This window comes from Myodes glareolus, chromosome 14, assembly GCF_982192425.1.
Source record: "Myodes glareolus chromosome 14, mMyoGla1.1, whole genome shotgun sequence".
Classification (NCBI taxonomy): domain Eukaryota; kingdom Metazoa; phylum Chordata; class Mammalia; order Rodentia; family Cricetidae; genus Myodes; species Myodes glareolus.
Window position 1 is genome coordinate 59,415,841 of NC_142039.1, and position 25,562 is coordinate 59,441,402.

Here is a 25,562-nt window from a genome sequence, read left to right on the forward strand (position 1 = left end):
TGCTCCGATTGGCTTGGTCCGCACAGGCGGTAGAGCCTGCAGAGCCACAAGTGCTGGCCACCAGGCCCTCTGCAGAAAACAGCTGCTGACACCTGCCCCACCTATCTACTGGCTAATTGATTCTTTTTTTCACTTAACTTATCTTTTCTGTCTCCTTGGATCATGAAGCTAGAAGCCCTGATAGAATTTATATTATTTCCTCTGTATCTCTCTGTATCTTCCCTGCCCCACCCCGACACGAGAAACTTTTCATCCGACCTGAAAAAAATACCAATGTTTTCAAGCCCCCATGAAGCCCTGAAGAGACAAATCAGAGCTCTCCGCTACCCAAGTTTGCACACATAATAATATTTATATAATAAATGATTGGGTTTGTAATTTGTGGCATTATTATATCTAGCAAAACTGTTGTCTATTAATTTTGAAGAAATTGGTAGATAAATCTTGATTCCATTAAGGAAACAATGATCAAACGTTTCTTTCTCTGGAAATAAAATAGCCCTTTTTATTTACTTGTTCTTTCCATGAAACCTGTCCCTTCTTTCCCTCAGCAAAGAAATCAAAGGTTTTATCCCAAAGGGTCAAAGGCAAGCTTTTAGTTTGTGAGATTATGACTGCGGTGCCCTGGTATGGAGAAAAGGCAGTTTGTAAAAGCATTTAAGCTCACAGCCAAATGTTAGGGCTCTAACCTGTGCTGATTTTCCTCTCCCCAGAGTTCAACATATTAAACTACGTCAGTCACCTCATAGCCCTTCAGATGGTTCTAATAATTACAATAGTACTGCCAGGAGGGGGTGGAAGAGGTGGTATCGGGGAGGATGTGAAGACGTCCGCGCACTGTGGGCTCTCAGTGAGAACGTAAAGCTGGACAGCTGGTGGAAAACAGCATAGTTCTCCTCAGAGACTGAACTCTAGAACTCCCTATGATGCAACAGTTCATCTCAGCACATGTACCAAAAAGAACGGAAAGCAGAATCATTAAGAACATGTATGGATGTTAGACATCTGTATTCACAGAAGCCAAGAGGTGGAGGCAATGACTGCCTTCCCACAGAAGAGTGAGAAAAGAAAGCATGGTTTTCCTCCCCAGCTTGCTTTTTGGTCATGGTTTTTCGTCAAAGCAATAGAACCCCTAACTAAGATACATGGTCTGTATTATAGTGGACTATTTTTTTTTTTTTTTAAGATTTATTTATCATGTGTACAGTATTCTGACTCCATGTATACCTGCAGGCCAGAAGAGGGCGCCAGATCTCATTACAAATGGTTGTGAGCCATCATGTGATTGCTGGGAATTGAACTCAGGACCTCTGGAAGAGTAGCTGGTGCTCTTAACCACTGAGCCATCTCTCCAGCCCATACAGTGGACTATCACACAGCCTTCAAAGGAAGGAAATTGTGAAACACGGGACTACGTGGGTGAACCCTGAGAATGTTATGCTAAATAAAATAACCTAGACACACAAACACACACACACACACACAGAGCTGTGTTACTTTGGATACATGTAACAGCAGATTCAGGAGACAGGGGTGACCTGTAACTGACAAAGGAGGTAAAGTCACTGTTGAGTGGATACCGAAGTTCGGTGTAAGGGTGCCGGAGATGCTTGCACAGCAAAGCGAATGTATGTAACAGTACTAAGCAACAGCGTCAATATTCAGGTGAGGTAGCCGGAGAGGTGGCTGGGCAGTTAAGAGCACTTGTCGCTCTCACAGAGGACCTGGGTTCAGTTCCCTACACCCACCTATAGTTCACAACTACCTGTCCCTCCAGTTCCAGGGGATTGGGGTCCCTCTTCTGGCCTCTGAGTGCTGCTGCATGCACAAGGTACACAAAACCTCGTACACTCCATGTGTGTCTTAGTTAGGGTTTCTATGGCTTTGTCGAAACATCACGACCAAAAAGCAAGTTGGGGAGAAAAGGATTTATTCTGCTTACATTTCCATATCACTGTTCATCATGGAAGGAAGTCAGGAAAGGAACTCAAACAGGGCAGGAACTTGGAGACACGGGCTGATGCAGAGGTCATGGAGGGGTACTGCTTACTGGCTTGCTCCCCACGGCTTGCTCTGTCTGCTTTCTTAAGGAACCCAGGACCACCAGTCCAGGGGTAGCACTCCCTATAATGGGCTGGGCCCTCCCCTTCAATCTCTAATTAAGAAAATGCCCTATAGGCTGGCCCACAGCCTGATCTTATGAGGGCATTTTCTCCACTGAGGTTCCCTCCTCTCAGATAATTATAATTTGTGTCAAGTTGACGTAAATCTAGCCAGCACACCATATATATAAATTGTAAAAAAAAATATTTAAAAAGCATTAAGATGAGCAGTTTGTGTCTCATGTTTTTAATCACACCTTTACCATCTCTGGGAATGCTGTCATTGAACTGATCATTTGGATGCATGTTGCAGTCCAAAGTTCTGTATAGCCCCTGTCTTCAGGGTCTCACAGCAAGTAGTTTATCTAGCTCTGTCTGTGGTATGACAGGATGCTCTAGTGAAGGGGGAATCAATGAGGTCATAGTACCCCCCCACCCCCACCACCACCTTGTCACTTGCTCCTGTGCTCTTGTGTAGCCAGAACTCCGGGTAAGGGTTTTCTGTTAACCCAATGATGCACAGTCCCTTTGGTGAGCTCTTTCGGGAGCAGCAGGATGGGTTGAGAGCCTACATTTGCTTTTGCACAGCACTGAAGTCAGGTAGATTCCCATCTGAGTCAGATCACCCATCCGCTCACCGACAGCCAAGGCTGTGCCGAGCATCGGAATTTAAATTCTTAATCACTAACTTGGCTCAAGTCTTTACTCAACTCAATGAAGAGTCCATCGCTAGAACCCTGAAAGCTGCCAGACAGTACCATGGAATCAAGGGTCGCCCTTCAATGTCTTGCAAAAATAACACAACAGTACAAGCAACTGAAAGAAAATGATATCTCTTCTTTTCATTTGTGAACTCTGCTGGGTTCCACTGTGCATGCTACATTGACTTCAGAAACAGTGCAAAATGCCCATCAGAAAAACCCGGAAGCAGCAATCACAAAAGATGAGCGAAGCCAGGGCATCCATTTAAGGGAGCAATATGTTTCTTGCTGAGTCTTACTAACCAGGAGGATAGAGGACTGTCTGTAAGGCGAGCCTCCAGGGAAGCCGGGAGGCTGCTATGCTTTTAGACATCTCTTCTGTGTGCATGTGTGGTGAGAAGCCTGCTTCATTAGCCATGCTGTTTTTTCCAACTACACTTAGAGTAAATGTTTGAGTCTTGAACCTTAAATTTAAATATTCTGGGATTTTTCCTTTTCCATGAATAACACATATCCTGACTTGGTTTGTTTTGTTTTTGTTGACTTGCCACGGGCTGTGGTCATCTGAGAAGAGGGAGCCTCAGTTGAGAAAATATGACCATAACATTGACCTCTAAGTAAGCCTATGGGGCATTTTTTTGATTGATAATAGACGTGAAAGGGTCCAAACCATTATGGGCAATGCCATCCCCACACTGGTGGTCCTGGGGTCTGTAAGAAAGCAAAATGGGGGAGCAAGGCAGTAAGCAGCCTTCCTTCATGGCCTCTGCTTTGGTTCCTGCCTCTGCATCCCTGTCTCATGTTCCTGTCCCAACTTCCCCCAGCTATTAAGTGTGATCTGAGAGCTGTAAGATGAAATAAACACTTTTATGTTTAAGCCGCCTTTGGCCATGACCTTTGATCATCGCATGGGAAACCTGAACAAAGACAATATGCAAGTACAAAGGCAAGTTTTCCCTAGTGCACATCAATAATGCATTTCTCCCGCTTGAAGGAAATGAGTATTTGTTCTTACTGTTTGCCTTACTAACTGATGAGTGCATAGGAGAGCTATATGTGTCCCCATTCAAGCACCTTGTTATGCAAATGAGGAAAGTTAAGTGACACATGCCTTGTGTGCAGAATAGCAAAGGACATTGCTGCATTCCCTGGACTTTCCTTTCAATTTGGAAGGAATTTTGAATATGGTTTTATACAACTTTTAAAGGGAATTTAGATTACTGAATCTGTCAAGCCAATTATATTGTCAAGTAAAAACAAAAAAAATTAACTAATAATGCCCCCTCCCCCCAAAAATTCCATATTTTCCCAAAAGAGAATGATAAATGATCGGTCCACGTGATGTCCCTAATGGACATTTTTCAAGCATTTGAGAAAAGGATAATAGTAGTGTTACTCAAACTGACTCTGGTTAATAAAAGAAGAGTTGTGCCATCTTGTATTCCCACCTTGGGAGCATTTCCCTTGTGCTGTGGCATAAAGGTCAGAATGCATGCCAGCCATCAGAATCGACTGCACAGCGCAGAGTTCTCACCACCCGGTGCCAGCTGGGAGATGCCAGAGCCAATGTATGCCTTTATAAATGTGGGTAAATTTGGGGTTTTGTTGTTGTTGTTGTTCTTTGTGGGGTGGGGGAGGGAGAGGCAGTATTTTTTTTTATTTGTTTAATTTTTTGGATGCGGTTGAGCATCCTTTTGCTGAGGATATGGTGCAAGAGTGGGTCCTGCCCTTACTCCTACAGTGCCCCTCCCAAAAGAAAATTTCAAACCTAAACAAAACAAAGAAAGCAAACAAACAAAAACATGAACAAAGCAAAAAACAAAACAAAACAAAAAACAAACAAACAAAAACCTCTTTACTTCTTCTTTCTTCCTCTTCACTGGTCCTAGTGGCATTGGGAGCAGTGTGTCACAGTGTACACTTTTGTCCAAACAGCTTTACTAGCTAATGTTCACTTATGATGAATCACCTGTCTGATTCAAGGCCTCTGGCTCCTGGTACACTGTCGTCAATGGATCCTCATCCAACCTCCTCTGGGATAGCCCATGGTTGCTCCAAGGATGGAGAGATGTGGGTATTGTTCCACAGGACCAGTTCCTTCACGAGCTCCAGCAGGACCTAGATGGAGTAGATGTTTAGGTGGGCCAACCTAAGGCCTGGTTGTGGGTGTGGGTGATAGCTAAGCTGGTTAGTCCCAGTCACTGGGGCCACCCACCTCAGGCAATGGGGCAGAGCTCGCTCCCCTACCCCTATACCATCAGGGTTGGTTCTCCCTAGCCTATCGTGAGGACTGATGTCATCTCTCCCAAGTGCAGGGGCCAGCTCTCCCATGAGAGAACTGCAGTATCCAGCAAGAGGCAAGGCCCACTTTCCCTGGGCCGGCAAAGGGTGGGACCAGCTCAGCATGGCCCTCTGATCTCATCACGGCCCCCTGAGACGATATGAGCCACAGACTTTTAACACAGACCCCAGATATCCACAGGCCCCCGAGGTAGTGCTTTAAATCCTCTAAACAATATTAGTGAAACATCCTCAACCTAAAAATCCAAAATCAGAAACGTTTCAAAATTCTCAATTTTCATGTACCAACATTATGTCGCAAATAAAAAAGTTCACACTTGACCCCGCAGGTTGAGTTACAGTCAGAATGGAGGTACACTGAAATACTGTTTGAAATTACCCTCAAGCTGTATGTACAAAGTGGAAATAAAACCTAAAGGAACTTTATCTGTAGAATTGAGCCCCATCCCCAAGATAGCTCTCTATGTATATGTCAATATTTAAAACTCCATCCAAATCAAAATCTTAAACCCTTCTGAACACCAGCATTTCAGGTGAGGTGTCCTCGACCCATGTTCATAGTCCCGGATTGTCTGCCGATACGTGCCCGTCAAGTCGGTCTTCAAGGGTGAAGTCTAGCTCAGAAACAATAATCTGCCATATGTGATGGAACTTAGAAGTGGCCATAGTTTACAAGAGGTTGGCTGTGTCCCTTTGAAGTTTATGGTGACCCCCTAACCTGCAGTGTAGCCACATGTGGTCCATGGAAGTGAAGTTAAATGAAATCATAAAGGTTGGGCCCCAGTCCTCTAGGTTTGCTTTCCTTTTGACGTGAGAGCTCTTTGGACTCCGGAAGTCTGAGAAAATAGTTTCTTTGTTGTTTAAGCGAAACAGCCCTTGATATTTTGTTACGGTGATCCAAGTAGATCAGTACAGCACACTACAAACTTCTGACTTAAGACAAAGGAATCAAACACTGTGCTAGGTTAAAGACTGTCTGGACAAGTGTGCTTGCTTGCAGACAGGCTTGCCAAACTATGGCGTAGTCCCACCTTGTAAAAGCTTAGGACAGGAGGAATGCTGTGCACATGCCTTTGCACACTGCAGTCCCACAACCTGAGTTGAAGCCCCATTTTACCTCTGGACAGGTTACTTAATGCTGCTTTCATCTGCCAAGGCGGGAGGATGATGCCAACCTCCTGGAATTATTGCAAAACTTACATAAAACACTATGTGGGAACACAGAGCCCTTGCCTCCTAATTCATTGTATTAGTGTGGTCATTGTGGGGCAGGTCAAGACCTTCATAGAAACATCCTTTTTAAGCACAGTATCTGTCTGAATAGAAATATGGCATAGCTATGTATAGTTATGGTTCTTAAAAATGCAGTTCACAGTGAATGGCTTACTCTGGTCGCTGGCAGTAGAGAAGAACAGAGGTGACCCCAGTCAGCTTGCAGGTGTCGCCCAGCAGTAGGGCACATGCTGCGCATACACAAAGCCATCGGTTCCCTCCCCTGCATCAGAAATAGCCCAAAGCAAGCAAACAGGTGCCGTTATCCTTTTCTATCCTTAAAGCATCCGGGAAATTAAAATTGGAAGGAACCCCTTCTCTTGTTAACATTGTACTCCAGACTTCACCGCTGCAGAGTTGTTCCAATCGTGAGACTCTGAAAAAGCAAGCAGCAAAGCCAGCAAGCTTGTTTCTGTGGACTTGGCACTATAGGATAATGTGAACAAGAGCCCTATTATTGTTTCGGTAACAGGTGGTAGCTAGGCTACTAAGCTGCTCTGGGCAAAATGTCAGATTTCCAGTCTTGAGTGCGTGAGGCGATACGTTCCTATCACAGAGTAACCAATGATAATTGGGGGTTTAGAGTAAAATACAGTAGCTGTATTTTACATTCTACATGCTGTCTCTGAAAAGGTAAGGTCACTTAAATCTATGCATTGTGTTTTTCTTCTTGGGATTGAGCACGGGGGTCTGGGGCAGGTCTTAGAGGCAGCGGAGAACAAGGTGGAAATGAGAGGTGTGGATCTGAGCACCATTACGAAGAGAAATTAGACATTCCTATACACTTCTCAAGCACTAGAAGCCAGCCCCAAAGCAGCCAGCCTTTGTATCTAATACCAGCTCTAATGTCACTATGTCTGCTGTCCCTGCAAGGGACAACACATCACATGTAAGGGGAAAGTCTGTCGTTACAAAGGTCCTGAACAGAGCTCCGTGTGCATTTGTTTCCAGATCTCTGTTTTATTAGATCACATTCTATACACCACAGCAATGGATCCTTACATGAGATTGGGCCCTCCACCTTCCCATCATGGGCCAGGGCGGGTGCACTTGAAGCCACATCCCCTCCTAAGGAGCTGATGGATGCTGACATTTGCTGGAGGAGAGGGTGTTGATTTTTCTAATGGTACAGTCTCACATGGGCTGGGTGGGAAGAAAGGAGTGGAGGGTAGCAGAGCGTAATGAGGGCAGTGGGAGTGTAGTCACAATAGGGTGTATTGTAGGAACCTGCCAAGAAATAAAAGATGATGATGATGATGATGGTGGTGGTGGTGATGGTGGTGATGGTGGTGGTGATGATGATGGTGGTGGTGATGATGATGATGATGATGATGATGATGACTGGTGGCAATGCTGCAGCATCTGATTGATCTCAGGAGAGACAGTCATACTCACCCTGATGAGGAAGGGCTCCCTGTGCTGGTTAGCTTAAAGATAGAAAGTAGGAGAAGCAAACTGTGGCGTTAACATCCCCAATGCCCTCACCTGATCATTCCTTGTAGAGCCATCGCCTTTCCCCTTTCCGTTGATTAGTTCTTTACGTGATGGACTCCAAGAGTAGTCCATTCTGGTTTCCAAATTTTCAGTCTTTCCTTCTCTAAAATTACTTTCAAATGGAAGCTTTCTGCTTGAATTCTTAATCCACTCATGCAGGCCCCATGGAACTCCCTGGAGCCTTGGAAAATGAACACTAGGAGCGATGTACACTGTACATTGTACTTCTGTACACGTTGTTGGATCTGCGTGAGGGAATAACCAAGAAGTGGCACATTGTGACATCTCTTCCTCTATTATCACCCTGTGTCCCATGGACAGGAGTCGGTTTGCTGGACAGCTGTGACTCCATCATGTCAGCCGGGCTCTTCATTCCCCTTTGGAGACTACTGCAGAGTGACCAAGAGAGGCGGCGTTAGTGAGAACACCCTTGAATGTTGTTGTTTGGGGAACTAGGACGCATGTTAAGAAAAAAAAAAAAAACTTGGCTAAACAGCCATATGGAATTCTTGAGGTGGCTATAAAGCAAACACCGTGTGTCTTCATTGCAAGTCTCAACAGTAAATACCGCCAGCACTTGGAAGCCCTTCAATGCGTCATTCCGATGTCTGTTCCCCGTCGTGAGTGGTGGCCACTGTCCTGATTTTTTTTATAAAGAATTTTCTTGCTTTCTAATGTATTTATAAGCTTAGATCTGTGGCCAAATCATGCCTGTAGCTTTTGCCACCTTTTTGAATTTCATACATGTGTTCTTTATTTTGCTTTCTCCACTCAACATTTCTTGAAAGATTTTCTTGTGTGTTTACTTTTTTTCTGGTTTTTTTGAGACAGGGTTTCTCTGTGTGGCTTTGGAACCTGTCCTGAAACTTGCTCTGTAGTTGGCCTTGAATTCATAGAGATCCGCCTGCCTCTGCCTCCCAAGCGCTGGAACTAAAGGCATGTGCCACCACTGCCCAGCTGTGTTCTTACTTCTTATTTTGAAAATGGCCAAATAGGAGGAGTTGAGAGGATTTTATGACTACCTTCTAATAGTTACTAAACTTTGGTGGTGTATAGTGTTTGCTTTCTGTAGTGGCGTGTGTGTGTATGATATACACATGCATTGTGATGTGTATGCACACACACGTGTGCAAGTGTTTGTACCCCTGTGTGTATATGGAGGCCACTGAATCCTCTTCTTCAGCCCTTCCCACCTTATTCCCTTGTGACAGAGTGTCTCACTGCAATGAATAAGGTTGACTTCCAACAGTCCTCCTATCTCCATTCCTCTCAGCTTTGGGGTCACAGATACTTGTGGTTTGTTTGTTTATTTGTTGTTTATTTATTTACATGGGTGTGGTGATTTGAACCCAGGCCTTCATGCCCACTCAGCAAGCACCCTTACCCATTAAGCCATCTCCGCAGCCCCCTTCTGAAGTGTTTTAATATAAATTACAGACCTCTCATCATGCATCTCTGACAAAGTAAGAAATATGTTCCATGTATATATGGGTGATAGAGAAGGGTCATCTGTCTATGTGTTACTTTCATTGGTTAATAAAGAAACTGTCTTAGCTCTTTGATAGGACTGAAAATTAGGTAGGCGGAGTAAACAGAACAGAATGCTGGGAAGAAGGCAATGAGGCAGACGCTATAGCTCTCCTCTCCAAGATGGACGCAGGTTAAGATCCTTCCCCGTAAGCCACCACCACGTGGTGCTACACAGATTATTAGAAATGGGTTAATCAAGATTGAGACTTAGCCAATAAGAGGCTGAAACTAATGGGCCAAGCAGTGTTTAAAATGAATACAGTTTCCGTGTAATTATTTCAGGGGTAAGCTAGCCGGGATCCGGGCGGGAACGCAGCCCGCTCCTTCCATTTACATGCGGGCCATTTTCATATGTAGCAAAGCTAAGAATAACACTTAATAAACTTCAGTACCATCCCAGAACTGTATTTGCCTAGTTAGCTACCAAATGCTTTTCCAGCTGGTTCATTCCACTTGTGGGTACACTTAAAATCTGTGAAAGGCATATTCTTAACCACATAGCTTACAGTTTAGGATGAAGCTCTGTCCCTTCCCTTTTCACATATGCATGCCTAGGGCCTGGCAGGGAAGCCCTTTTCCTATAGCAGAGAGAAAAACAGACCTGCTAATGGCATCATCTGGTCTCATACATTGTCACTTCAGAGGAAATAATGCTATCTAAATTACTGTCAAAAGACATAGTCAGTATCTGTTACAACAAAACCAGAATTGCTGATGACTAAATGCTCACAGTATTAGGTTGCCCAAGGTTAAAGGATTCTACACTTTGCATATTGGGGAAAGCCTTGGAGCTGAATGCCTTGGTGAGCTCCTAGCTAAGAGCACTCACCACAGCACAGCACTCGGCTGACTCAGGCTTCCACAGCAGCAGAAATACATGGAAAGAGATGCTTGACCACCATCATCGTTACTCGCTCAGACGTGAAGAGTGTACCCTTCCTCTGTGTGGTCATACCCATGGGGCATGAGTCTAGAACCCAAAGATGCCAAAATCTAATTGTGTCCCTTCAATGGAATACTTTCATAGAGCACGTGGGTGTGTTGCTGAGCTCTTAGCCCCATGATTAGATGGCACACGATAGTAACTACAATGGAAATGCTGTCTGCATTGGGGATTTTAGAGTATTGCTTGGTGAGTGGTGGTCAGGCAAGCAAAGGAAATCTGCATTGAAAATAGGGGTGGGGGCATGTTGGAGAGAATAGTTTCAGTGGTTAGGGGAATGGGAGGTGAATACAACTAAAATGTATTATGAATCAGACTGTCAAAGAAAATAGAGAGGGAAAGGGTCTGTACATGTCCTGTACAGACACCATTTTTCTCTGATTCTTTTTTATCTGAGCTTGCATCTGTTGAGTAACTGATACTCATTTGTTGAGTATCTGTGGGCAACATTATTCTGCAATAAAGACTTTAGACTCTATGGACGAAGATGATTTAAATCTCACTGTGAAAAAACAGTAAATAAACAGTCTCATCTCTGACCTTGTGGGTTATGAAGAACTGACCCAACTATTACTACTGCTACTACCACCACCAATAATAATAATGATAATAATAATAATAATAATGCAAATACAGTAGTTGGGTCACTACCTTGATAAGTTGTTTTCTTCCTGTGCCTCTGGCACCATCCCACCAAACCTGAAATTCCCTGAAAATAACTACAGGAGGGTTCCCACCAGAGATGGCCCTTCCAGGCATGGAACTAGTTAAGATTTCAAAGAAAGAAGCATTGAGCCCTAGACAATTGGTCCAAAGCCTGTATTATAAGAACAGCCAGAGTATGACTATTTCTTTACAAAGAAAAAAAGAGAAGAGGGTTGTTCTGCCTGGGTGTGTCTGTAGCTTCCGGTTAAACGAATCTTTCTCAAGGCCAAGGCTAGTTGGTCTAGTATTTAGGGCAATGATTCAGATAGTTTTATCAGTATGTGAGGACCATTCAAGTCTGATGAGAAATCCCTGAAGGTGGCTGAGTCACGGAACTGTTGTGACACCATGTGACTTTTTATGAAGACACAGAAAGAGAGTAAGAGGATGAATATCTTCGTCACTGTTCTATTGCTTTGAAGAGACACCAGAACCACAAAGCCCTTATAAAAGAAAGCATTTAATTGGGGGCTGGCTTACAGTTTCAGGGGGTTAGTCCATTATCATCAGTGCAGGGAGCTTGATGACAGACATGGCCCTGGAGAAGTAGCTGAGATCTTTACATCCTAATCTGCAGTCAGCAAGTAAAGAAAGAATCTAGGCCTCCTGTGGACTTTTGAAACCCCAAAGCCTACCCCATGACACATTTCCTCCAACAAGTCATACCTCCTAATTTCCTTCTAATCCTTTCCAACAGTTCCACTCCCTGGTGACTAAGAATTCAAAGAGATCAGCCTATGGGGGCCATTCTTATTCAAACTACCACAATGGATTATTGGATCCCTGCATGGGCACACCAGAAATTCTGCTGAAGTTGCTATTGTGAAACTGTGGTAAGGGCTGTAAGATCGCCCTGACAGGGCAGTCACTAATGCCTATGCTGGTTATGTGACGAGAATGCTTACCCCTCATCTGCTCCGTGGGATGGGATTACTAAATGGATTAGCTTTCTATTACTGCAACAGACCACTCAAGAAAATCCACTGGAAAGCAGGTGAGATTTGTTTTAGAGTCAGAGTTTTTTTCAGTCCATGATTGCTTGCCTATTCAGGACTGTGGCAGTTCATCATCTTATCACAGGCAGTATGTAGTGGCCCAAAATCGCCTTTATCATGGCACTTGAGAAACAAATACAAAGAAGGGGTGTTGACACCCCAATGTCTCCTTCAAAGGTACACCTCCCAGTCGCCCAAATTCCTCCACCTCAGTTTCACTCCCTACAAGTTTTATCATGTGCAACATGATCAGTTAGTTGTTCTGGAAGCAAATCACCAACCAACGCGATCCACCTAGCAGAGAAAACCACTAGGCGTGTTCATGCTGAGGCTTGCTTGGCCCACGTTGACAGGTAGAAAGGGGCCTTTTCACATAGTGAATGAGTGATTTAGTAAGGTCTTTCTTGGATAACCAAGCAATTGAAACCATCTCTACCTAATCATAATTGGACTCTTGGCAAAAATGTTCAGCTCTTACACATCCAATTTAGTGAGAGATGAGTTATTAGGTGTTTGTACAAATTGCATTTGGACTTGAGTGACCATTGAATGTGTTTATCAAACCATGCCATCTAAAAGACAGTCATGTATCCATGTGCTCACATTCCTTTTTTCTTCCTTTTTTTTCTATCTTACTTACTATGATGGAGATTAAACTATAAACCCAAGGCCTTGCCCTGACCGATTGTCACTGAGCTGCATTCCAAGCTCGTGGCTTTGAGACCAGGTGTCACTATACAGCCTCCATCCATTGACCTCAAACTCCTGCACCTGCCTCCAGAGTGCTGGATCCCAGGTGTGCTTCATCTCAATGCATGGGTTAGTTGTTTTGTTTGTGGTGTCTTTCTAGGCTATGGCTATTGAGATCATACTGACTTTCCCCATAATCCAGGAAGCTGGCGGGAAGCTGGACGGGAAGCTGGACGGGATGTTAAAGCTTCTGGGAGCTTTGATTCTACCTGTCACGCACAAATTTTTTGCTTAAATATTCCTTTCCCTGGAGCTGGACGATTTAAAAAGATCCAAGCTGCAGGTTCTAATTGCAGGCCGACTGTTTTCGGGAATGTAAGTAGCACAATCTATGAGGCCGCTGCCCACTTCATCACTTCTCAGCTGCCTCTCCCCTTCAGAATGTAATTTAAAGACAGTTGAGCGGGGACTTCAACAGAGAGAGATTATCCTAGAGAGGAAAAAAAGTCTAAATAGGTCTCCACTCTGGTACCCTTAGCAAATGACTTGTTCCAGCATCATTATTGCTCCCTCTGCCCAAGGGCCTCAGCACTGGTTGATGAAGGAGGAGCCTTGTTCTCTCTTCTCTTCGTTACTCCCACAGCCCCATTTTATAGCTGAGTAAGAAACCAGGTCACAAGGCTGGAAGGGTCCTTCTGCACCAAATGGTTCGCTCCCCTGCACACTGGAGCAGCGATGGGTCTGACTTCGGCCTTGCTCAAGCTGAGCACTCACTTAAGGACAGCTGGCAGAGGAAAGAGGAGAGGCTCTATGCAAAGCTAATGAAAAGAGATAGGGAACAGCACCTTAGAAGGAGGAGCCAACTGAGAATAATGATGTCACTTCCTGTGTTGTTTCCACCCCAAGTAAACGTGCCCTCAGGGAGGTGAAGATGGCTTAGTAGGTGACATACTGGTCACACAAGTGTAAGGACTTTTATCAGGATTCCCAGAACCTACATAAGGCTGGATGCAATAGTGCACACTTGTAATCCTAGGACTTTGTTTGTTTGTTTTGAGACAGGTGTTCTTTGTGTAGCCTTGGCTATCCTAGAACTCGCTCTGTAGACCCGGCTGGCCTCAAACTCACAGAGCTCCACCTGCCTCTGCCTCCCAAGAGATGGGATTAATCTTCCAAGTTAAGGGTTGACTTATTTATTCTGTGGCTCTGTTCATTTGCTGGGTCGGAACTCTGTGCTCACAGGGACAATGCACATGGCATTTGAGAAAGGTAGAAAGTTAATGTCATTAACTTAATCCGTACCAGGATTCTGGGAGTGTTTATCACTCCTACTCTATAGGTGAGGTGGCTGAGGCCTGCTAACACCGAACTGCTCAGAGACACACAACACAAGTGGAAGAGCAGAAATTCCAAGATTTCTGTCTTCTCACTCATGACATCATATTGTAAACAGTAAGACTTTAACAAGGGAAGTCAAGTTTCTCTGTAGACTCTTGTGTGTGTGTGTGTGTGTGTGTGTGTGTGTGTGTGTGTGTGTGTGCGCACACACACACACACACACTGACAGGGGGAGGGAGAGAGGGAAAGCCTGGATAATTTCAGGTATCAGTCCTTGCCTTCCACCTTTTTTGAAGCAGGATCTCCTATTGTTTGTCTCTGTGCCAACGACTAGCTGGCTGGCTTACCAGCTTCGATGGATTCTCCTGTCCCCCGCTCATGTCACCATAAAAATGCTAGGACTGGTGGTGCACACCTTTTCTCCTCCGTTCTGCCAGTAGCGTGTCACCCCTAAGTAGCTACGCTCCTGAGGGATGTAGAAATGTTCAGGCTGACACAGCCACTGAAATACCCACCCACCGCCCCGTGTTTACCAGAGATGAAATTGCAGGTGCTGAAGGGACTTTCCTTCCCTTCAGAGGCTCCCAGCATGCCTCCCGTGGGCCCATTGTGTCTATTTTTCCTTCACTGGTCCCCATTACGCCCACTCTTCCCATAGGAGAACTCTCTCCTCCTCTCTAGCCCCACCTACCACACATGTGGCTCAGCTGGAGAAGCACCTGGCTTGGGAAAAGTGCATTCCTCATGTGGCTTCTCCCACATGCAGCTACATGGAGAGGTGAACCAGAGATCTCCACGGGTTACCCATCACCCCTCAGTCCCTTGAAGGTCCTGTGGACTACCCCAATACAGGGTACTTTTCCAGAGATAAATATCCAAATACGTACCTCTATTTAATTTTTACATTGGAAAACAAGGAGACCCTCAGTGAGGAGCCAGATTGGTAAAATGCCGAGATGCCGCAATGCGCAGCCTGTCTGACAGGAGCTGCCGTGCTCAGGGACATGCCCCTGACCGAGAGGTAGAGCCCCAAACAGAGGCTCAGAGTCCCAGTCGCTTTAGCAAGTAGTCATGCGGCTGATAAGATGTGAAGCTTCTCCATGCAGAGGCATCTGCCACCGTTAAGTCAGAGTCAGAAGTCATTCCTCAGATTCAATAACCAAACCTGCCTTAGAGGTTACTCGAAGAGTATTTTGAAGAGTTAAAACATTACCTGGTGTCATTGGCTTACCATCAGCAAAACGTGCTTCATAGGCTTCCATAAGATCACAGTGTCCATTAACAGATGGATCCTTCGGAGGGAGGAGGACAACGGCTACCGTTCACACCACCTCTCTTGTCTCTTGCTTGCAGCTCTGGAAAGGAAGATATCGATGAGGCAGAGCAGAGAGGAGCTGATCAAGAGAGGGGTCTTGAAGGAAATCTATGATAAAGGTAAGAGGCTGTCTGTTGTCCGCAGACCCAGCAAGGTGTACATATTCATTTCCGGTTCTGCGTTTTGCTATCCACATCGCTTCAGTCGGGATTTGAACACTTAAAACCTGCTGATTCTAGAGGAAGGAGAATGTAGCAGAGGGCACTAAGAGCATCAGTATTGGATGAGAAGAAAGAGTATGGTGCTACCCAAATCAAGCACAAGCCTGCGCGTGCACACACACACACACACACAAAGATGTAGGCCCTGCACTGGGGCAAATGTAATTGCTCCATGCTTGTGTGAACTCTGGGGTTTCCCAAAAATAAAGATTAAAAAGCCACAACCCAATAGGATTTTCTTAGCACATTTTTCCCTCACTCTCAGAACCTTGTGTTTGGTGCTGTGTCCCTCATCTTTTGTTTGTTACATTATCCACTTTAAATATGAATGGCCGCGGTGTCACACAGTAATAAGCCTTTGCTCCTGTTCCCTGAGAGCTCTGGCCTTTGATGTTGAGCCTGCATGCATAAATCTCTTTCCCCATGCTTTCGGCGTCCCTTTCTTCTGCTTTCTCTTCCTCCCCTCCCTTTACCTTCTCTCACGCTGATGATGCATGTCCTCTAAGGGTTGTACGTGAGAAGCCCGCTGCTTCCAGTCTCATTTGACTCTTTAGCCGTCTGCATCAGGTCTGTGTGCTAGTCCAGTTGGTGTTACTGGAGGGACCAGATCATGAGCTATTTGACTTCCTGGGTTCACCCCAATAATCAAGAGCTCCTATGACTGGCGTGGGGCAGTCAGTTTGCTGTGATTTTTATGGGTCTTCTCCAAGCCCTTGTGGGTCCCAATGTGGAAAGGCAGCTTACGCTTCTGAGTCCTGGTACAATGCTCTAATTCAGCTGTTTTGTACACCGGGCCTTACTTCTTGTCTTCGTTTGGGTTCCTGTTGCTATAATCAAATGCCATAAGCAAAGCAACCTGAGGAGGGAAGGGTTTATTCTGCTTACGCTTCCATACGGCTGTTTATCACCTATGGAAGTCAGGACAGGAACCCAAACAGGGCAGGAATCTGGAGAGGGGAGCAGATGCAGAAGCCATGGGGAGATGCTGCTTACTGGCTTACTACCTCATGGCTTGCTCAGCTCCTTTCTTATACAGCCCAGGAGGACCACCAGCCAGGGATAGTGTCACCCACAATAGGTTAAACCCTCCCCCTTCAATCACTAATTAATGAAATGGCCTGCAGGCTTGCCTGTAGCCTGGTCTCATGAAGGCATTTTCTCAGTTGAGGCTCCCTCCTCTCAGATGACTTGAGCTCATGTCGCATTGACGTAAAACTATTCAACACACTCCGCTGCAGCATTGCCACCTTATCCGCTACCATTCCGGGCCTTCTCAGCAGTATGTTAGAAACGTTTAACCATGGCACAAACTTGACAGTCTGAAATGCAAGTAGAAAGCAGCACACACACACTGTACCCCCTGCCCTGGTGACGAGAGACACAGGAGGGAATGTGACACCATAATCTTTCAAACGAGGCTAAGTACCTGAGCTTCCTGGGGTCCTGAGTCCCTAAGGTGAGGTACATTCTCCACTGCTACCAGGAGGAGGCTAAACAGCAGTACACATCTCTCTCCGGGGGTGGAATCCTTCATTTTGTCCCTTTTCTCCACACTTTCAGTACAGTCCCCAAACCCTGCCTGGCATTAACCTTCATCAGCACACTTCACCACAAGTTTCTCTCCACATTCACTCCCAGGAGAGGCCACAGGCGCCCGAGTGCAGGTGTGATCTTAGATAATAAGCAGCAAGTGCTTCAATCCTGCGCTCACAGCCCAAGCCGGTTCCGACGCCACTAAACAGCTTCTTCCTGCCTCCTTCCTTCCTTTCTCTCCTGCAGCCTTCGCATGCCCATAATCTCAGCCCCTGGGAGATAGAGACAGGAAGATTAGGAGTTCAAGGCCAGCTATGACATATAGCTTAGTGAAAGTCCCCCCTGAGCTACATAGCTACATAAGGCCCTATCTCAATATTAATAGTAACAAGCAGCATTTGGGAGGAAGAGGCAGAGGCAGGGGCATCTCTGCAAGTCTAAGGCCATAGACTTATAAGTCTCCATAACAAGATCCTGACTTACCCATACCCCTCAGAAACAATTCTAATTCCACACCCAGCTACCTTCGTGACTTTAGTTAAGTTTCTTAACTCCACATGCCTCTATTCTTTCAATCTCAAAGTGTGGACAATATTGTTGTGGTCCTGACTGCATGAGATAATATGAATTATGACCATGGTAAATACACAGATCCTCAGAAACATTAATATGCTCTCATCACCCTTTCTCATCGCCGTATCTTACATTGTTTCAAGCCCTTTCTACCCTCAGAGCTGATGATGATCATGTGACCTTCTTACTAGTGAGACACAGGACACATGTGTCTGCGCGCCCAGATTGGGAGCCCCCTACAGACCAGAGTCACTCTGAATCTGACTTAGTAAGCCTGTGAGCTTTTTGGAGTTCCTTACAGGAGTGTGGGTGAGGGGTCACTTCCAGGAGCAGGGATGACTCAAAGGCATCACTGAAGAGCCCAGCCTAGCATGGGTGACGACTCACAACATCTGTATCTCCCGAGCTAGCTAACAACCTTCAGGCAGCTGGACGGACAGTTCAGAGACCTCTTCCGGGCAGCTATCCCGGCGTCAGTCTCACCACACATCAGTTGCCTACTCTTCCCTTAATCTAGACGTGTTTGCTGCTTCTGTAGCCTTGAGGAGGCGCCCCTGTGAGTGCTGTAGGCTTCGCCTTTCCCAGACGTGTGAAGGGTGTTTGCCCTCTGAATCTCATGAATGTCCTTCCTCCTTGTTACAGGGAGTGTTTCAGTGTAGAGGAAATGGCTGGAGGACACCATCTAGTCAATAGGCTTAAGAATCCGGAGGGCTAGATATCTCAAGGGCCGGGAAGGTGGTTCAGCGAGTGGGGGCTCTTGCTGTGCACGCTTGAGGTCCTGAGTTCAGATCCCCAGTACGCATGGAAAAACTTAGGTGTGGTCCTGCGCTCGCGTAACCCCAGCCCTGAGAAGCAGAACAATCACAGGGACTTGCTGGTCAGCCAGCCCAGCCAAAGATGAAAAAGAATGCAAGCTCTGAGTTCAGGGAGGGACCCTGTCTTAAGGGGCTAAGGCAGATTGACAGCACAAGATCGCCCCATTCTCACTAGCCTCCATATGCACAGGTATACACATATACATGTGTGCATGCATGCGCGCACACATACATGCAAACACACATTTTTAAAAAATAGGACTCTCAATGCATCTGGGAATCATTTCATGAGATGTGCTAGAAGTGAGGAGTTCAGTTATCCAATAGCTTTTGCTTTTTTGTTGGTTTTCCAATGGATCGCATAATTCGTCTTCCAAGCAAACTTCAGCTCAGAGTTTAACAATCTAAGAGTCCTAGCTGGCACAAGGCCGTCCACAAAACAAGCACTGGAAACTACGGATGAGTGGCCCATGAGTAACGTAGCTTTCCAGAAAGCACTAGAATTTCAGATAATATTCTACAGCAAATAAAAAATAAAGTATGTCAGGGTGTAAGTTTGGGGATTTTGTTGTTTTGTTTTGTTTTATTGTCCTTATTCAGGTGAGCAAACCTGTTGCTGCCACCTATAGTTCTTTATGTTGCGGTGACCTCCCACCATAAAATTATTTCGTTGCTACTTCAAAACCATGATTTTGTTACTGTTATGAATCACAATGTAAATATCTGGTATGCAGGATGTTTGAAATGTGACCCCTTTTGGGGTCGTAACCCACAGATTGAGAAGCACTGCATTGGCAGGAGCTGTTACACACACAACGGGAGCTCTCCAAATGGATGATTCCCCACCACCCCCTCCTGCCTATAGCCTGATATTTAATATAAAGGTCATCATCCTCTCAAAATGGAAATAAAAATTCTTCTCCATATTAGAGGAGACAAATGTTGGCTGTGGCCTTCCGAAATCCCCTTATTTATCTGGCCCCAGGTGCGTGGACTTTTAAAGTCTTTTAACGTTTACGGGAAATGCTTTTCACAACCTTTACCAGACACTGCGGTTTGTCCCATTTTAGCTTCTCTGATGTCGTGCCTACAAATGGCATCTGCAGGGAGCTGTGATCTGTAGTAACTGTGTGGAAATGAGGATACAGTATTTGCTTTCAGTAACCACAGTATAAAGCCAAGTGCAGCGGCTCAGAACTTCTTACGACAAATCCACTCACACTTGTTCGTTGGAGTCGTCTAAGTAAAATCCACCTATTAAAATGTTCCAGGTGTTCAGTTGACATGTTTGAGAAGTGGTTTAAATGATAAAGAAGACAAAGAGAAATTGTAATTAAATATTCCTTTAATTTGGGGCTGGAGAAGTGGCAGGGATGATTAAGACTCTATGCTGGCTGGGCGATGGTGGTGCACGCGTTTAATCCTAGCACTTGGGAGGCAGAGGCAGGGAGATCTCTGTGAGTTCAAGGCCAACCAGGTCTACAGAGCTAGTTCCAGGACAGCCAGGGGTGTTACACAGAAAAACCCTGACTTTAAAACAAACAAACAAACAAACAAAAACAAAACAACAACAACAACAAAGAAAAGATACTGCACAGTTCTTCCAGAAGACCTGAGTGTGGGTCCCAGCTTCCATGGGCTCACAAGTGCCTTAACTCCAGCTCACAGAAATACCACTGATTTACCCTGAATAACCATGACCTCTTCTGACCTCTGTAGGCACCCATATCACACACACACACACACACACACACACACACACACACCAACACCACCCCACATACATGTAAATAAATAAGTAAATCTCTTCTTAGGTGACACCAAATTCTCAGGAAAAGAAAGAAAAACATTACCCAAGTCAGAAGAATGAATGGATTAGTGTTGTCCCTGAGTATAAGGTAGCAAAGGGTAGACTTTTGTTTATCATGGGTTGGTTGGACACTTTGCCATGTTGCAGGCATTATTCTTTTTTAAATTTGTGTGTTTGTTTTTGTCCAGACAGGGTTTCTTTGTGTAACCCTGGCTGTCCTGGAACTTGTTCTATAAACTAGGCTGGCCTTGAGCTCACAGAGATCAACCTGCCTCTGCCTCCCAAGTGCTGGTATAAAAGGCCTGTGACACCATTCTGAGCATGCAGGCATTATTCTAAGAAGCAGAAGTGCCAGTAAGTAGGGCAGGCTCCCTGGCTAACCCAGCTTACAGCCCTGACAGTCGATACAGACAACTTGGTAGGTACAGTGGGGAAAGTAAGTGACTTCCACACAGCATGTGGAACTATCATTCCACAGGCCTTATATGGGACTCTTATAAGGCACCTTGCATGGGAGAGTGCTTGGGAATGCTAAAAGATGGGCAGAGGTTGTCCTAGAGAAGATGGGAAGGGGTGAGGGTGTCCAGAGATGAAGGCTCAGCACCATTGGAAGCACCAATGAGAAATGAAGTAAGAATGAGCATCCTTCTATCTGCCCAGTAAGGAGTCAGGCAGGTCACATAGGCTGGAGCCCTCTGCCCCCTCCATGCCTGTTTCTTTCTGTAAGGGCATTTGCAGAGCTTTAGGAGAGCGTCTCTGCCCATCAGAGTCATGGCCTCACCATTCTTCCTGCAGGAGAGGATGACTAGGAGAGAGTCCAAGACCTGAATCAGGGAGAGCAGCCAGTCATAGTCACTGGGCTTCAGAGAACAGGATAGTGGGTGACAGGAATGAAAGTCATAGGCATAAGGGAGACATTGGGTTAGAAAGTTATACAAGAGATGAAGTCAGAAGAACCCTTGAACCACTCAAGTTGGGGGTTGTGAAGGGAGAAGAGTAAAAAGGCTCAGGTAACCAGGTGGAAAGATAGAGGGACCATTTACGGAGCTGGGAGCCCAGAGAAGTGAATTTCAAACATACAATATCATGGTGAGTGACTTCATGGACCGAGATATCCAGTTGACTGACAGACACTAAAGCTACAGAGGGAGGTCTGGGCTAGATGTGGTTTAGAATTCCTAGATATACATTCATGATTACTTACATCTATCACTGCTGTGATGAAATATTTGGCAAAATCCACTTCAGAAAACATTTATTTTGGTTCATGGCTTGAGGTTACAAACCATCACGGTGGGGGCATGCCAGCAAGGGTGGCTGTGGTGGCAGGAACATGGCGCCTGGTCACATTGTGTCTACAGTCAGGGAGCAGAGAGAGATAAATACTGCCACGCATCTGGCTTTCTACTTTTCTCTTTTTTTTATTCATTCTGAAACCCTGGTTTGTAGATTGGTGCCACCATTCAGGATAGGTCATCCCTGCCCAGTTAAACATTCCTGGTAACATTTGCATAAGCCTACACAGAGGTGTGTCTCCCAGGTGACTCTAAATTCAGTTGAGCTGATAGTGATGATTAACCATCATGGGTGGAGAGTCCAGCGGGAACATAAATAGTAGTTCTCTGAGAGAAAACAAATGAAGGCCTTGATTTAAAAAAAAAATCCAAGAACTTTCAATATTTAATGTTCCAGTGGTCAAAAGTAATTTGAGAGTAAGGAGAAACTTCCTAGGATGAGAAGGTGCAAAAGAATTAAAAAGCAAACCAGAAATGGGCAGCATTGTGAAGACATGACAGGAGACTGTGGTTTACTTGGGAATGGGGTGGTGTTTCAAAATGTCTATACATGAGAGGAAGAGAAAGATCAGAATGGATTCTTTCGATTATTTTATGCTGTATAGTCATAGCTGTGTTTCAGCTACCTGTGAAGCCAATATGCAGTTAGCAGGGTGTAAGTGAGGATGCTCTGGCTTCAGGCAACAAAAAGAAAATTTGACTCATAAAGTCTAACACAGTAAACAAATTTGGAACTTTCCCAAGGCATTAGATATTACAAGTTTGTCCTTTAGAATGTCTCAGGTGCCTTGAGCAAGGCTTGGAGTTTGTCATTGTTCACTGGATATCTATTGCCTGTGTGAATGAATGAGTATTGTGTGATAGTCTATGGTGGTGTCATGCCAGTATTGGTTAATTCGTCAGTGACGTGGCCTAGTTAAGAGATACCATCTTCGTGCAATGCAAGTGCTTTGTAATGACACGCTGGCTGCAATGGTTCTAGCACCATGGTCTCCAGAGGAATAGCCAATGGCTGAATTCTCTCTCTAAAGACAAGAAAGTCTTGCCCCCAGATTCTTTAAAATTACCCTAGAGTTTGCAAACCTAACTCCTAGATAGGAGCTGGTCCCTAGTGTGGGTTCTCGTGAGAAGACCCACTTGATACCAACCTTTCCACTTCCTGTCTGGATTCCTCCTGTGAGCTCAGGGCACTGAGGCTCCCTGGGCTAGGCAGATAGCATGTTCATCCATAAGCTCCCCTGCCTTCTGATACCTCATCTCTCCACCACTACTGACCTTCATTGACATTAGTGGCATCATAGAGAACAAAACATTCGAAGGCTATTTACCTTTTTTTAAAAGAATGAATAGCTAAATGGATGTATGGAAAGAACAAATAAAGAATGAAAGAGCGAGGGAGGGAGAAGAGAGAAAGGAAGGAAAGGAAGGAGAGAGGGAGGAAGAGAGAAAGGAAGGAAGGAAGGGAGGGAGGGAGGAAGGGAGCGAGGGAGTGAGGGAGCGAGAGAGCGAGGGAGCGAGGGAGCGAGGGAGCGAGGGAGGGAAGGAAGAAGGAAGGGAGAAAGTTGCCTGTAACCTAGAAAATTTTTACTGACACCGTACTTCTAAGGCTTGTGTAGAGTCAGACAAGTCAATGGGATATTTAGCTTTCGTCCCACAAGCACCAGAAGTCACATAGAAGACACAATCCTTGGGCTCTGGTCCTGCCTTTCCTTTTATGTGTAGAGAGAAGATACAGAACACTTTTTCATCTCCTTGAACTATGCTTTTAGTTGACTATCATCTCAGAATTCCCAGCTATACCAGTCTTTGGCATCACTTCTGCCTTCAGTCCACACTTGCAATTCCTGGTCCTTAGCCTGCTCCCTTGAAGGTATTCTGCCACCAGGTAGGGGGCCTCCTCATGTCCCTGGTAGTGTAATAGAATGATAATTCATTAAACCCTCTTCTGGGCCTTACTTGCATGTAGTTGCTAGGGGATTAAGGGACCATCCAATCTGGGCTATCATCGCATACCTAAAGTAGAAGCTAACAGCTATGAGCTATGGGCTCCCCCATGAGCCTTGTCCCTCTCTTCATGCTCCTTTAATGTGCTGTTGGTTCCCAGTTTCTCTTCACAGCCACCTCACCAGCACACCCAAGAACTGAGGTTCTATTTTAAGGCTCCAGGATTTCCCCAAAGGCTTTGTCAACTCAGATCATACAGTCTTGTATTGCTCCTCCATCACCCACCAACCTCCACCATCATACGAAGCACATTAGCTTCCCAGGGATCATTTCTCCTCATCATGGAAAAAGAATGGACTACTCACTACTACTTACGTAGCTACGACAGAAGGATCATGACTTGGAGGCCTCCCAGGTTTCCTAGTGAGCCCCTAGCTGTGATTAATTAATGAATTAATTAGAGGAAAATAAGAGTTTTAAGTTTTTAAATGCTTAGGCATCAAATGACAACAGTTCATTAGTGGGCACTGTTTCTGTGTCCCATGCTTAAAATTGTGTGAATGCTCAGTAGCACCCTTTCCTTTAATCAGACAAATTGAAGGAAATGCTTCTTCCAAAGCTGACAAGCACCAGGGAGCCGTTGCCACTTCTGAGGTTTAAAGCTTTAATCCATCAGTGACATCCCTGGGTGACTGGTTTCTTATCAGCTGTTGGGTTTCACTGGCTGTAAAGCAACTGATGTCTTTGAGGTTGATAATTTCGAAGGTGATGGCATTAGTGAATTCTTGCAATGCTATGCATCTTGTTATTAAAATGACACCTTTGTGAGCTGCAGAATGGTGGCTCTGGGCTGGGGAGCTGGCACGGTGGATGAAGTTCTTGTCATGCAAGTGTGAAGCCCAAACTGCAGATCTCCAGAACCCACATAAAAGCTGAGCAGGGCAGGTGGTGTAGCAACTGAATATAACCCCAACACTCGGAAGCGAGAGACGTGAGCACCAGGAATCCTGGGGCAAGCTGGCTAGTAGGCTGGCTATAGGGGCAAGCTCTAGGTTCAGCAAGAGACCCTGCTTCAACAAATAAAGAGAAGTCAAGAAAGACAGCTGGCATCAATTTTGGGTCTCTACATGAATGTACATGCCTATGCACACACACGTGAGTACTCATATACACATGTATTCCATACACATACAAAAAGAGAGAGATGAGTATGTCTGCCCTCTTATGTGTAGGGGATTTTCTAGCTTAGTAGCAAAAGTGCATTAATTTCAGCAAAAAAATAAAAGACTGAGCATTGCAGCTCACTGACATGAGCCCCTGTGATGAGGACTGAGCCCAGGGCTGGTGCCTTTCTTACAGAAATCACCGTTCAACTCCTCATTAGCCACTTGATAAGATGCCCTTCGTAGTCAAAAAGTATCTCTGGAAGCTGAAATGAGAACCCAGAAAAGCTCAACAGTAGCTCTGTCTCTGAAGGGAAAAGTAGTTGACAGTTTCTTGCATGAGGCTCCTCTTACATGTCTTTGCAATGATAATTATTCGCTTGAACATAGCTGGGAGTCATCATTTTGTTTTATTTTAATTAAACCTCTTAATGGTCATCAGCAAATTAAGATCTGTTTGCATTGTCATGTGAGTATAAATGCTAACACATATGTGTCCCCAATGAGGATTCAGTTTAGCTACCACCTCCAAAGATTTCCAGTCTAAAATTGTCACATAACACTTGGATACTATCTTCATCAGAGGGAGGGATGGATGGATGGATGATTGTAAGTTTGAAGGTAAATGACAGATAGATGGATAGAAGATAGATAAATGATAGATAGATAGATAGATAGATAGATAGATAGATAGATAGATAGATAGATAGATAGATAGATAGATAGATGAGGGAAAAGGAAGAAAACAACGAGAACAGACAGGAGACCAGACGAAAGGGAGGAGAGGAAAAAGAAGGGGAAAGGAGAAGCAGAGCAAGAAGA

At 45.1% G+C, this 25,562-nt stretch overlaps 1 protein-coding gene across 10 annotated transcripts in view; it reads left to right on the top strand.

Moving 5' to 3' along the window:
- Positions 1–25,562, top strand: part of Phactr1 (phosphatase and actin regulator 1) — a 449,396-nt gene that overhangs the window by 329,019 nt on the left and 94,815 nt on the right. For all 10 annotated transcript variants that reach the window (XM_048418822.3, XM_048419204.3, XM_048419049.3 and 7 more), the window contains one exon: positions 15,425–15,505. In XM_048418822.3, coding sequence (XP_048274779.2) covers positions 15,425–15,505 — 81 coding nt within the window. The remainder of the gene's footprint in view (positions 1–15,424; positions 15,506–25,562) is intronic.